Source organism: Mobula birostris, chromosome 4 (assembly GCF_030028105.1).
Source record: "Mobula birostris isolate sMobBir1 chromosome 4, sMobBir1.hap1, whole genome shotgun sequence".
Taxonomy (NCBI): domain Eukaryota; kingdom Metazoa; phylum Chordata; class Chondrichthyes; order Myliobatiformes; family Myliobatidae; genus Mobula; species Mobula birostris.
The window spans coordinates 165,412,748-165,427,312 of record NC_092373.1 but is presented as its reverse complement, the minus strand read 5'-3'; the positions used below and the strand labels follow the sequence as shown (position 1 = coordinate 165,427,312).

The window sequence follows — 14,565 nt, the reverse complement described above, 5'->3', positions numbered from 1 at the left end:
CTACCAAGCACAAAAAATCTGGGCTGGTGGTTAAGTGCAATTCTGAGAGAGTACTGTACTGTTTTTGTTGAACTTGACTGATGTGATCTTGAACCAACCTTATGTCTCATGTGTTGGGTGGAGGTAAAAGTCTCTGTATCACTCTTTTGAAGAAGTGCAAAAGAATTATCTGTGTTTTGACCACTATCTTTCACTCTGTGAGCCTCACCAAAATATTTGGTTATTGTCAGGTTGCTGTTTGTGGGATCTGGATGTGAGCAAATTAGCTGCTTCATTTTCTATGTTACAACAGTGACTATACTTCAACAAAAGTATATGAGTGCATGAAATCATAGACACAAGAGGTACTGCAGATGCTGGGTGTAGTGTCTCAGCTTGAAACATTGACTTTTTATTACCATTCATTGATGCTGCCTGACCTGCTGAGCTCCCCCAGCACATTGTGTTTATTAGACATGGAAATGTTTTCCTTTTCAAATCCTTTCTGGTATCTGCCCAGTGGAGTTACTGGCAAAAGGCACATTTAAATGTGTGCTTTGTGTATTAAATGTTGTTGTTGAAATTTACCGTGAATCACCAAATGTAAAGGAAGAATGCATGTGTTTAGCAAGGGGATTGAACTACATGCTCAGTTACTACTAACTCAAATTCATCTGAAGACTACATTTGGTATTGCACATAGATGTAAAAATAATGAAGTAGCATGTTAAAAGCATCTCAATTCCCATCACTGGGATGCTGTGTTGGAATCATTTCTTAGTTGACAAATAATGCAAGCATTTGACCGGAACAATGTGTATGTGCTTTCATTTGGCAGGTGAGCCAGTGGACCAAGTTGTGTGAAATTAGCATTCCACTCGCTGTGGAGAGTTTCCTTGGGAATAGCCATGGCCATCAAAACATTCCACATGAGATACTACACTTGGAGCAGAAACTTAGGGAACCTGTCCACGTTCACAATGATGATAAGATTCGTAGGCAGAAACTGCAAGAGTGGACCAAGAACAAAAATAAAGAATCTTTTATAAAGGAATTTGATAGAGGAGCTGGCTGTTGTGATGAAGGAGTGGACATAACTAAAGATTTAATTGAGGAAAACTTGGATACTGAGAAGGCAAGCCTTGAGCTGAGAAGTGCACTTTCTAAACTTACAGTGGAGCAGATTCCAGCTGTGACCAGCAGGGAGCAGTCCTGTATTAGAAAAGTGAAAACCATCGATCTTCCACCTCTAGAACATGTGTTTGCTGAAGGGCTTTACTTCACTCTCACAGACATAGTCCTATTTCCTTGTCTTCACTACTTTTTTGTAAGTTTCTCATTATTTGGTTTGTTATCTGCTTTATTACATTGCAAACATGATCCTTTCAGTTTGAAAGTAGTTCTCATTGGGTCATGTTATATTGTCTGTGTTGATATCTACAACCTTTATCTAAAATTACTTCTATAGAATTAGAGCACTAATGCAAACTGGTTTATCATTTAAAAAGAAATGACTTGCTTCGAACAATGTTGACTGTTTTTATTTGCACAAGTACTGCCTGGCTTGTTGAGTTCCTGCAGCTGTTTGATTCCAATACCTACAGTCTCTTGTGTGCCTGATCAAGCTATAATTTGTTATGTAAAGCAGATATTTTTTATGAAAAATGCTTCACAACACTTAAAGGAAAAGCTTGAAGTTTAACACTAAAAATCAGGTTTTTTTTGGGTTTGTAGAATTAAAATAGAAATTCAGGCAACAGATGCAGAAAGAGAAGCAGAATTAACATTTAGGGTCTAAGTCCCTTTGTTGGAATGATGCTGATTAGGAGATTTGTACCTGAAATGATAAATCCATTTCTCTCCCACAGATGCTGCCTGACCTGTTGAGTGTTTCTAGCATTTTCTTTTTTAATTTCATATTATTAGCATCTGCAGTCTTTTTAAGACTTTCATATTAATTGTTTTGCTGTTGCATTATTTTGTTTTTATAGAGCTGGTAGTATTCAATTTAGACCCTTAAACTTCCCATTCCAATTGTACTAATCTGAATCTGGACCCATCATCGCTCATCATATTCACTGATCCGATGTTGAAAGATTTTTAGAGCATGGCAAAGGTTTCTACTAAATTTCAATGGGGCTATTGCTATCTGGGCTTCTTGCTAGATCATATCATATGAGAGATGGTAAAGCCATTAACTTTGGGATAAAAACTAACAGGGAATATCACCTATTACTGCACCTTCTGCCAGAGTTTAAAGGGAAGGGAGTTACATAATTGTTAGTTTTCTTATCTGAATAAATGCCACCTGAATTATCTAACTTTTAAGATTGGAGACAAACTACCAAGAAGGCAAATATGATGCCTTGCATCTTGTATGAGCTTGGAACATTCCAAAAACCAATTTATTATTTTCATAATATAGACAGTAGGAGGTATGGAATAGCAAGGTGGGCAGAGAAGTAAATAATGATTGTTGGATCATCTGTTACAGAAATGCTAATTGATGGATAGTTGGGGTAACTTCCCTCTCCTCCCAATGAAGAAGAAGTGGGACTTTTTATGACTGTTTATGAAGGCAATGGTTTATGGTTTAAATCTCAGTTGAAAGGATACATCTTCAATGTTTGTTTTTGCAGTTGCACTTAAACCTGGCACCATCTGACTAAAGACAGAAAAGTGTTACCAACTGAGCTGCAGTAAATCCAGAATTCTGTAAATTGCTTACTGGGAGAAAAATTGGAAAGTGAGTTTCACAGTTGAGCTCAATCCTATCTTCCCCAGTCAGGGTTTGGAAATTGGGGACTGGCTGTTTAGAACACATTGGTCCTACCTCCATTCCTTCTGATATTGCTCAGCGTGAAGTTCAAACCTGGGATATCTTACTTTGATCTTCTGTTGAGCGTTTTTCAAACTTGTTGTAAAATTGATCGAAGAACAGTGTTAATAGCCCTTCAGAATGTTTGTTTACAACTGATCATTCATTGAAATTAAGGCTCATCCATGAAATTTACTTTCCTCCAAGCATGGAAAATGCACGAAAAGCAGTACAGGAACAGCTTGCTTTAACTTGTGGGACTTCTGTAACATTTGTCGTGGAGCTGTCAGATAAGATGATAGAGAATCACAAGTCTAACAGAACCCTATTGACTGAAATTTAAATGTACTTCAAATATTGTTTTCTCAGGTTATATATCTTCTCTTTCCATACTCAACACTGACATTAAAAACAAATAGATAGAATTATGAATTCACACTCTCCTTTTTGCACACTTCCCCCCCACAGGAAAATTGCTCTCCATAGATGAAGAGTAGAGAAAATATTTTTCAAATGCTGTGAGAATGTTGAGCAAGTTTTGCTTAAACAATGATCTCAGACTGTCAGAACACTGTGTGGGAACTTGTAATACTTTCTCAACTTTCTGTTATTTTTAACCCACATTTAAAGTTTAGAGGCAGAAATTAATAAAAGTTTTTGTTGTGTGTTTTTGTTGTTTGGTGAATTGGGAGTTAATTCACTTCTTATAGTATTTTGACCTTCTAGAAAAGATTTCATGCTGACCTTTTTGAGAAGATTGATTCCCTTTAATGTCAGAGTTGTAATCCATGACTCTGATAAATCCTATTTGTCAAACTCATTTAACTTTAGATGTGGGAGCAAGTTTAGAACCACAGAAAACATGCTGACATCAATCAAGAATGTTCTGTTCTCAGAGCAGATTACAACCAAAGTTCAAAGTGCATTTGTTATCAAAGTATGTGTGCAGTATACAACTCTGAGATTCATCTTCTCCAGGCAGCCACGAAAACAAAGATCCTGTTCAAAGAAAAATATCAAACCACGCCCCCCATGCAAAAAAAAACAAATAGCACAAACAGCACCCACCCCATGCGCAAAACAGGGACAAGAAAGAGTGAGCGCAAACATAGAAAACACAAAATCGAAAGTGTGCAATTGAACTGCAGTCCAATCCACAAACTGTTGACTCAGAACTTCAGTACCATCTGTTGACAGCATTGAGGGGAGAGGGGGGAGGGGAGAGGGAGAGAGAGAGAGAGAGAGAGAATTCAAAAGTAGGGACATTCCTTTAGGAGAAGTGGGCAGGAAGGAGAGAAAGTGCTGCACGCAGACATCCTCCTTTGGCAGCAGTGAGTGAGAGGCTGGTAGATGGCTTTGAGCGCTTGCTCACTTTCCGCACTCATCTCGATATTTTCAATCTTCCTTGACGCTTTAATTGGCAAGATCATCAAGAAATGGAGTTAATCATGGGCTCACGCCCCATCTCTGAGCTTCTTGACCTCGAGCTGCTCGGCTCCTGGTACCTTCTTGGAGAGGGAGCAAAGTGCCAGATCTGTTGGAATCCTTTGAGGAAATACCAGGCAGGGCAGACCAAGGAGAGTCAGTGGATATTGATTACTTGGATTTTCAGATCGCGTTTGACAAGATGATACACATGAGGCTGCTTAACAGGATAAGAGCCCATGGTATCACAGAATGGATGCTAGCATAGATAGAAGATTGGCTGACTGGCAGGAGGCAAAGGATGTGAGTAAAGGGGGCCTTTTCTGGTTGTCTGCTTGTGACTAGTGGTGTTCCACAGGGGTCGGTTTTGGGATTGCTTCTTTTCATGTTATATGTCAAAGATTTGGATGATGGAATTGATGACTTTGTGCACAAATTTGCAGATGATACGAAGCTAGGTGGAGGGGCAGGTAGTGTTGAGGAACCAGGGAGTCTGCAGAAGGATCCTCAGTTGTCACAGGAGTAGTATCAGAAGATTGGAGCATCAGAAGTGTTATTCTTTTATTCTAGAAAGGTAATTGGAATAATCCTGGGAGTTATAGACTAGTGAGTCTTGTGTCAGTGGTGAGCAAACTATTGGAAAGGATTCTTGGAGACAGGATTTACAAGTATTTAGAGAAGAATAGTCTGGTTAGGCGTAGTCAGCATAGGTTTGTGAGGGGGAGATCATGCTTCATGGATCTGATTAATTTCTTCTAGGAAGCGACAAAGTAAATTGATGAAGGTACAGCAGTGGGTGTGGTGTAAATGAAGTTTAGTAAGGTGTTCAACAAGGTTCCCCATGGTAGGATCATTCAAAAAGGTCAGGAGTCATGAAAGCCAGGGAATCCTGGCTTGTTCAGAATTAGCTTGTTTACAGAAGGCAGAGGTTGGTAGATGGAATGTATTCTGCTTGGACGTTTGTGACCCTTGGTGTTCTGCAGGGATTTGATCTGGGACCCTTGGCCTTTGTGATTCTTATTAATGACTTGGATGAGGAAAAGAAAGTGTGGGTTAGTAAGTTTGCAGATGACATGAAAGTTGCTGGTGCTGTGGACAGTGAAGAAGGTTGTCATCGGTTACAATAGGATGTTGTAGGATGCAGAGCTGGGCTGAGAGGTGGCAAATGGTGTTCAATGAGAAAAGTGTGAACTGATACACTTTGGAAGATTGATCTTGAAAATAGACTGCAAGGTTAATGGCAAGGTTCTTAGTAGTGTGGAAGAACAAGGGGATCTTGAGGCCCACGTGCATAGAGTCCTCAAAGTTGCAATGTAGGTTGGTAGGTTGGTTAAGAAGGCATATGCTATGTCGGCTTTCATTAGCTGGAGGATTGAGTTCAAGAGCTGCGGGATAATCTTGCAGCACTATAAAACTTTGGTTAAACCACACCTGGAGTATTGTGTTTAGTTCTGGTCACCTCATTACAGGAAAGATGTGGAAGCCATAGTGAGGGTGCTGAGGAGATTTACCAGTGTATAGCCTGGATTAGAGAGCATATCTTATGAGGAAAGGATGGGTGAGTTAAGGCTTTTCTCTTTGGAGCAAAGGAGGATGAGAATTGGCGTCATAGAGGCAATTAATAGAGTGGACAGCTAGTGACTTTTTACCAGGGTGGAAACGGCTAATACAAGAGGGCATAATTTTAAAGTGAATGGAGGAAAGTTTTAGGAGAGATGTCAGAGGTAGGTTTTTTTTTTACACAGAGTGGTGGTGCGTGGAACGAACTGCTGGGGTGGTTGTAGAGGCAGAATATATTAGGGACATTTAAGAGACTCTTAGATAAGCACATAGATGAAAGGAAAATGGATGATTATATGTTTGGAAAGGGTTGATGTTGGAGCAGGTTAAAAGGTCAAGGCAATATTGTTGGCCAAAGAGCCTGTACTGTGTTGTTCTGATCTACGTTCTATATTCTGTATTCTTAACCTCTCCTTGAGTGCCAAACTCACCCTGACAGGAGACACATTGCACTCTCTTTAGTATATCCTTCCATAGTTGGAGAGACTAAATGCATACACAGTAATCTCACTAAGACCACATGTAATTGAAGCAAGCTGTCTATGGTGGTACTGTACATGTATTTTTCTGCTCTAAACCTTTTACCTACCTACTCACCTTTTGCATATCAGCCTTTGTGAGGATGCCTGTGTCTTTCTGCACACCTTTCAATCTCTCACCACTTATAAAGGAATTCGTTTTACCAATGTGGATGACTTTACATTTTTCCAGATTATTTTTCATTTGCTGTATCTTCACCCATTCATAATCTGAGTTCTTCCCGAAGACACTCTATATCTTCCTCAGAGCTGAAACTGCCACCAAGTTGTGTATCATCAGCAAATGTGCATGTGTTACACATGACCTCTTCATCCATAATACTGAGAATGAGAGGATAGGGTATTTGGACTGGTTGGATTGCTGCGCAGAGACCAATGCATTTTTGCTGAGAAGAGTTGAATGTTGAAGTTTGGAAATTAGTAAACATTGCATGTCCAGTGGGATTGCCTCGCTTTTGCCGAGAGAATGCATTCTGAGCTTGTACAGAATCCAAAAAAAGGCAACAGTAAAATCTGTTACGATAAAGGGGGGGGGGAAGGGTGGTGGTGTTTAGAATGTTTCTTGTAATGTGAGCCCCTGCACAGTGCACATTCCAAATAGGTGCTTCAAGGGGAGTCTCGCCAAAAGTATGTTTATGAATCTTTTCCTTTGAAGCTCTTTGCAAAAGGTTCCTTTAAATCTATCTTGTATGCCAAGTCTATTTTTTAACAATTTGCAGTTTAGCAGCATATTGTTCTGGGTATGTAGCATCTGACTTCTTGATAATCTGAAGCATATAACTTATTAGGAGCTCAACAAAATAAATTAATCCTCCATATTATCATGTAAAGTCAGCTCATTGGAGCACAGCGATGGCATTGCTCCCAACAACACCCCCCCACCATATTTTAGCCTTTTTACAGCTTTTATGGAATCCAGACTAGCTAAGTATTTGATAATGGAATGCATGAGACTCTTAAGCATCCTGCGGATATCTTTTTTTACAGATAACAGTGCAGTAAGATGATGTAAAGGGAAAGGTAAACCTTTTAAGCGAAAGCAATTTGGAACAAAATGAAAAGGTTATCACTTCCTTGAAAGGTTTTGGTGAAACAGTGAATGTGGGGTAGAAAAGATATAGATATGGTCCCTGGTTGTAGGGAGAAGAATTGGGGAGAAGCTGCAGCTGTCATAGAAACAAGTACTTGAAAATAAAAAAGAATGTGTAGACTAATTGATGATCCATCCAGGGAAATTTACTCTGATTAGGGGCCTGTTGTACTACACCTGCTGTGGATTGGATCTATCTCTATTAGATACCTTTCATACTTGCCAGATTTTCTGTGCTTTAGAAATTGAATATATGATGGCTGAAGATTTTAATCTGCTGCCAACATTGCATCTTTCTGCTGTCTTAAATTTGTTCCATTAACACTTATGTCATAAGACACAGAAGATTGATGGTGAGTTTTCTTATAGTCACCATGCAACTAGTCAAAGACTCAGTTGCATTAATGAACAAATTTGCCATGACCTTTTCTGCTAATAATGTAAAAATGAACTTATTTTATAACTTTAAATTGTATTTTCAAAATTTTTAATGAATTGGTGTCCTTCCTGAGACCTCTGTTCACTGTTTAGTTATGAGTACCTGGTGGATAAATATTAGGAGTACAGTATTTTATAATGAGCAGATCATACACAATATGGTACTTCTGAATGTTTAGCTGATATCTCAGTTAACATTAGTTTCACAACCAGCACATTCAAGAGCAAATTATATACTGCAATCGTTTGTAGTTATTTGTGGAACTCTGCTGAGTGTAAATTTTCCTGCAGTTTTGCTTAACTCAGTGATGGCATTTCATTGCCATGTGTTGTGTGAGGAAGCAAAAGATCTTGCATTTGAACTGCACTTGTCATAACCTCAAAATATACCAAAACAATTTATACCCTAATGCATACTTTTAAAATGAAATCACTGTTGTAATGTTGCTATGCCGCTGGCAATTTGATAATATGCTTTGGTTCCAGAATTTTAGGCTTGAAGCAGATAGCCAGTTAGCAGAGCTACTCCCTTGGGAATAGCTGAGCATGTGGAAGGCACAAAATGAAAGCCTTTTTTTTACTGCTGTAAAACTACAAAATGCTGGAAGAACTCAGTAGGTCAGGCAGCATCTATGCAAATGAATAAGCAATCGACATTTTGTGCCAAGACCCTTCTTCAGGACAGGAAAAGAAAGGGGAAGATGTCAGAATGAAAAGGTGTGAGGAAGGGAAGGAGGATAACTGGAATGTAATAGGTGAAGCCAAGTGGGTAGGAAAGGTAAAGGGTTGGAAAGGAAGGAATCTGATATGAGAGGAGATTGGACCATAGGAGAAAGGGAGGAAGGAGGGAATCTGGGGGGAGGTGATAGGCACATGAGAAGAGGTAAGAGACCAGAGTGGGGAAGAGGGAAGGGAGAAGGAATTTTAGATTATTGGAAGGAGAAATTGATATTCATGCCTTCAGGTTGGAGGCTACCCAGACAGAATATAAGGTGCTACTCCTTCACCCTGAGGATGGACTCATCTTGGCACAAGAGGAGGCCATAGACCCATATGTTGGAATGGGAATGGGCACTGGAATTAAAATGTTTGGCCACTGGGAAGTTCTGCTTTTGGAGCGAAGGTGTTCGACCAAGTGGTTCCCCAATAGGTCTCACCAATGTATAGGTGATTGCATTGGGAGCACTGGACACAAAAGATGACTCCAGCAGATTTTAGGTGAAGAGTTGCCTCATCTGGAATAAAGTGAGGGAGGATGTGATTGGGCAGGTGTAGCACTTTGGCTGGTTGCAGGAATAAGTGCCAGGAGGGAGATTAGTGGGGAGGGATGAATGGACAAGGGAATTACAGAAGGAGCGATCCCTGTGGAAAACAGTGAGAGGGGGGAAGGAAAAGATATGATCAGTGCTAAGATCCCTTTGGAGATGGCAGAAGTTGAAGAAAATGATGTGTTGGATGTGGAAGCTTATGGGGTGGTGGATAAGGACAAGATGAACTCTATCACTGTTAAGGCGGCAGGAAGATGGGGTGAGCATGGATGTTTGGGAACTGGAGGAGATGTGGGTGGGAGCGACATCAATGGTGGAGGAAGGGAAACCCCAGTCTTTGAAGAAGACAGACATCTCTGATGTCCTAGAAAGGAAAGCCGTAATCTGGGAACAGATGTGGCAGAGACGAAGAAAACTGAAAATATTATTTTTACAGGAGGTGGTGGGAACAGTTATAGTCAAGATAACCGTGGGAATCGGTAGGTTTATAAAAGATGTTGGTCGACAGTATGTCTCCAGAGGTGGAGACAGATAGAGAAGCAGGAGGGAGGTGTCAGAAATGGACCGAGTGAATTCAAGGCAGAGTGGAAGTTAGGGGCATAGTTGATGAAATAGTTGAGCTCAGCATGGATGCATGAAGCAGCACCAATGCAGTTGCCAATGTGGTGGTGGAAGAGTTGGGGAGCACTACCAGGAAGGCTTGGAACATAGACTGGAACTTCCCTGGTTCCAAACCATGTGCTAAGTTTGCACCTTTGAGATTGGTTGAAGCCTGTGCCACTGTGGGTTTGTGGATTTAATACTAGATGCAGAACTAACAGTGACATATGCAGTTATTGAACACAGTTTATTTTGACAATGTGAATCTGAAAGCAGTATAAAAAGTTATATTTTACACTCAAATCTCATAATTGCTCAGACCAGGATATGAACTATGTATCAGTTTGTTATTGACAGTTGAGCATTTATCGTGATACTGAGCTTCAGGACAAGTCCTGAGGAAGTGTCTTGGTCTGAAACATCAACTGTTTGTTATACACTACCTGACCTCATAACTTCCTCCAGCAGTTTGTATGTGTTTCTTGATGAATGTTTTGTATGATCTCTGCTTAGTCCATGTTGCGTCTGTGGACAGATTTTGTTACCTACTTTGTGTTTAACAAGCATTTCACTTTTGATCAAAGAGGGAGTGAGTTAAAATCAGGCTCTGTGGTGAAGTTTCAGGGTCAAGTAATACAGGGCCTTTTTTCTTGGTTTTGGGTTTCACACACTTTAGCAAATGCATACCTTACTGTGTAAATCCAGCGGTATTAGAACTAGGAACTGAATGTTTCTGTGACTGTGAAAGGGTTGTTCACAGCACAGTTCTTGAGGAGAGCACGTCTCCAGTTTAGCACTATCAATATCTATGTCTGTGAGAATCCCTTACAATGTCATACTGCTACGTGAGAAGACATCCTGGCTTTATGTACAAAGTCACATTAACCTTCTTCTGAATTTTTCTTGATCAGGATTCTCTTGGGGACTGTCAAGAACAGATGCTGAAAGCTTTGCCTTTGCTCTCCCGTTGGTACCGACATGTACAGGAAGTATCTGGAGTGAAGAAAGCTGCTGTCAGTTGTGGAATTCGTTTTCTCAACCTTCCTGCAACTTCGCCTTCTTCCAGCATGCTGACTCCAAGCTCCAGTGATCGTAAGGACAAGAATACTGAAACCACAGACCCCCATTTCCGAGGTGGCCCAAGACCCACCATGAACAAGCTTGAAGTAACTCACTATTTTTATGGTTTTTGGGATGTCCTAGCTGCCATATTTTACATTGTAGGCATAAACAAAAGCTTAAGAATATTTATTACTCTGTAAACCTGTTCTGCATTTAAAATAATTTAAAATAATTTTGTAATGATCAGTTGAACAACTGAACCCCGGATAGTTGCCAGTGATATTGGCTGACATTGATACAGATTCCAAAGGGAATACTGGAAAGATTTGAGATGTAAAACACGAATGATGTACATCAGCTGTAAATTTAAATGCATGATAAGAATTTAATGTTTTCAAGTTACAGAACACTACTGCATATAGAAATAGGTTATGGAAGGTGTGGATATAATTCTGGAGAGTAGGCACCATTGTAGAAACATCTAGCTGTTATGATGAAACTTGAGGGCTTGAAGTATTGACAATAATCTCAAGTAAGATCTAGGCTTCAATATTCAATACGACAGCATTACATCTACATAGAAGTGTGGGAGATTTCAAAATGAGGATTAGAATTTTGAGATTAACAATAATTTGGATAACAGATTTATATTTTGTATGCATATAGACTTGATCCTTGGCTAACATCCATTTAATATTTCTGAGATGCCCTCAAACAGTTCAATCTACAGATCTTAAAATCATATTCCAGATATTATTATGCAACACCATATCTCCATTAGGCAAATTAAAGTGTTATTAAGTGAAGGTTATAATTTTTTTTGTTGAAGTGGACAAGTCACTGGATCAGATGAATTCCGAGAAGCTACCATTTGAAGGTTAGAAAGTTGATAAAGGTTATTCATTCATCAAGATGATAAAGGTGTGAAGTAATATTTCAGTGCCTATGGAAGAGTGATAGATGTGTAAGTGGGCATCTTTCCTGAGACAGAAAAATGCAGTTGTGAAGGAATTCAGATTTGGGATTCAGTTGTTGTATGTTGTTGGATTCAAAATGAAAGGCAACTGGTAGAAATGATGAGCAACTGCTGTGTGCAGATTTGTGAAGGCTGAGAATACATGTACTGATTTTGTTAATATTCAACTGTAGAAAACTCATTAAGAGTTTCCTGTTGAATCAATAATCTGATACTGCAGCACTATCTTTGGAGTTGAGCTTTCTGGCGCAGCTGATGTGTTGAATCTTAAGAAAAATTGTTGCAGTAACATGTTGATCCTGAAGTTAACATACTCCATTCACTTATAATTTAATTCTTTCATCAGGAGAAATGTAGAAACTCATTGTACTTGTTGTTCAGAACCAGATTGTAAACATTTAATAGGTAAGGGCCAAGGACTAAGCACAAGGACTACATTGTTTGTAGTCTGTAGACATATGCATACTTCATTTGTTAATTGGTATTTTGTTTCTTCAAAATATTTGAAAGTCTATAACCTGGGAGAATAGGAACTCATAACTTGTAGTTCCTGGTAAAGAAGTTGTGAGCAAAATGGGAGAATATGTTGGGTAACACACACAGAATACTGGAGGAATTCAGCAGGTCAAGCAGCATCTATGGAAATGAATAGACATTCAAAATTTTGTCCCTTCATCAGGACTGGAAAAGAATGTGGCAGAAAGCAGAATAAGAAGGTGGGGAAGGGGAAATTTGTATAAGCTAGAAGGTGATAGATAAATCCAGAATGATTTGTTGGGAGGGTGGTGAGAATGAAGTACGAGGCTGGGATGTGATAGGCGGAAAAAGTAAAGGGCAAGCAATGAAGGAATCTGATTGGAGAGGAGAGTGAACCAAGGGAGGAAGGGAAGGAGGTGGGGCACTGGGGAGATGATAGGCAAGTTAGGAGAAGAGAAGAGTTCAGTGGGGGTCAGATAGGGAATTGAAGAAGAGGGAAGGGGAAGGGAAAACTTACTGAAAGTTGGAGAAATTGATGCTCATGCCATCTGGTTGGAGGCTATCTCGATAGAATATGAACTGTAGCTCTTCTAACTTAAGAGTGCCCTCTTTGTGGCAGTAGAGGAGGCCATGACTGACATGTTGGAATGGAATGAGGATCGCAATTACAATGGTGGCCACTGAGAGATCCTGATTTTTGTGGATGGAGTGAAAGTGCTCAACAAAGCGGTCCCCAAACTGTGTCGGGTCTTACCAATGTAGAGGAGGCCATATTGGGAGTACCGGATGCAGTAGACAACTCCAACAGATTTGCTGGTGAAGTGTTGTTGTCTGTAGCTGAGAAAGAGCAAGAAAGTAAACCTGAACAACAGTGGTGAGAGAGTGAGAGAGAGAGCTCTTTATTGTCAGTGGCAAACAGAAAGTATTATGTTAGCTTCGTTGCTTTTGTTTTGCAATTGATCTAATACGTTATGCTTCTGAGAATCTTTTGGCTGTCATTTGCTTCTTTCCAATTTAAATGCTGTCAAACTTTGAGCAGGGTTGCCCAATAAGATGAAATTCAGGATTGACTATCAAAAAATTAATACTGTCATTTGAGAATTTTTCTTGCAAATGTTATTCCACCCATTTCAAGTTATCAATTCTCCTTATTTTAATATGATTTTATTTTCAAAACACCTTTCCTGATGGGGCAATATGTTATGTGCTGCAATATTTGTGCAAAATCCTGCTCATGATTACATCTTTCAAGTGTTGTTCCTGTTTCCCACTGTGATATACTGCTCAGAAATCATAGAAAATTTATGATTCCAGTGGGAGGCTATTTGACCCATCATGCCTGCCCAGTCATATACCCAGTCTTATCCCATTCCTCAGCACTATATATATTATATTTGAGGTCTTAAATCCTGAAGTACACATCCAAGAAATTTTGAAATGTTAGATGTGTTCCTCTCTATTAAATTTCAGGTAGTATGTTCTGAACCCCTATTATCCTTTGGATGATTTATTTTCCCGGAACTCCCCTCTCAATCCTTCCACCAATTTTGTTCTCTGCACCCTGTTTTTAACTCCAATGCTTAGGGAAAAAGATCCTTCCTCTTCTATGCAGGGCTCTTATAATTTTACATACCTAAGTTAAATCCCCGTTACCATCTGTGTTCAAAAGAAAATTATCACAGTTTATCCAATCTTTAAATTTAGAAGCTGCGAGTGAAAGTTCTGGTACATGGTACAGGCATTGTGTTAATCTGTAAGACCAGCTGGTTACTTTGACAGCTGCCATTAAAATCAAGTGTCTCCAGTTCTACTCCATTCACAGGTTACTTTTGTTTGTATTCTAATTTTAAATAATGCTAGAGTGTAGAGGAGCCTACTTCCTCACTGTTAAGACCAGCTGTTTATTGTACCAGCTGAAAAATCCTTTACTGGTGACTGGGTGAAAGAAGGTGAATCCATTGATGTTGCTCTCACCCACATCTCTTCTATTTCCCAAACATCCATGCTCACCCCATCTTCCTGCCGCCTTAACAGTGATAGAGTTCATCTTGTCTTTATCTACCACCCCATGAGCTTCCACATCCAACACATCATTCTCTGCAACTTCTGCCATCTCCAAAGGGATCCTAGCACTGATCATATCTTTTCCTCTCCCCCCCCCCCCCCCCACTGTTTTCCACAGGAATCGCTCCCTCTATAATTCCCTTGTCCATTCATCCTCCCCACTAATCTCTCTCCTGGCACTTATCCCTGCAATTCTTTGTTCTACCACACTCCTCAGTGCCCTACCATTCACTATGTAAGTCTTACTCTCGTTGTCCTCTAAAAGTGTA

At 39.8% G+C, this 14,565-nt stretch overlaps 1 protein-coding gene across 3 annotated transcripts in view; it reads left to right on the top strand.

The window, feature by feature from the left end:
* The window catches only part of gstcd (glutathione S-transferase, C-terminal domain containing), a 238,736-nt gene that overhangs the window by 14,598 nt on the left and 209,573 nt on the right, over window positions 1-14,565 (top strand). For 2 of the 3 annotated variants that reach the window (XM_072256401.1, XM_072256400.1), the window contains exons 3-4: window positions 818-1,306; window positions 10,629-10,883. In XM_072256401.1, the coding sequence (XP_072112502.1) occupies window positions 818-1,306; window positions 10,629-10,883 (744 nt within the window). The remainder of the gene's footprint in view (window positions 1-817; window positions 1,307-10,628; window positions 10,884-14,565) is intronic. The other variant, XM_072256402.1, reaches the window with a different exon arrangement.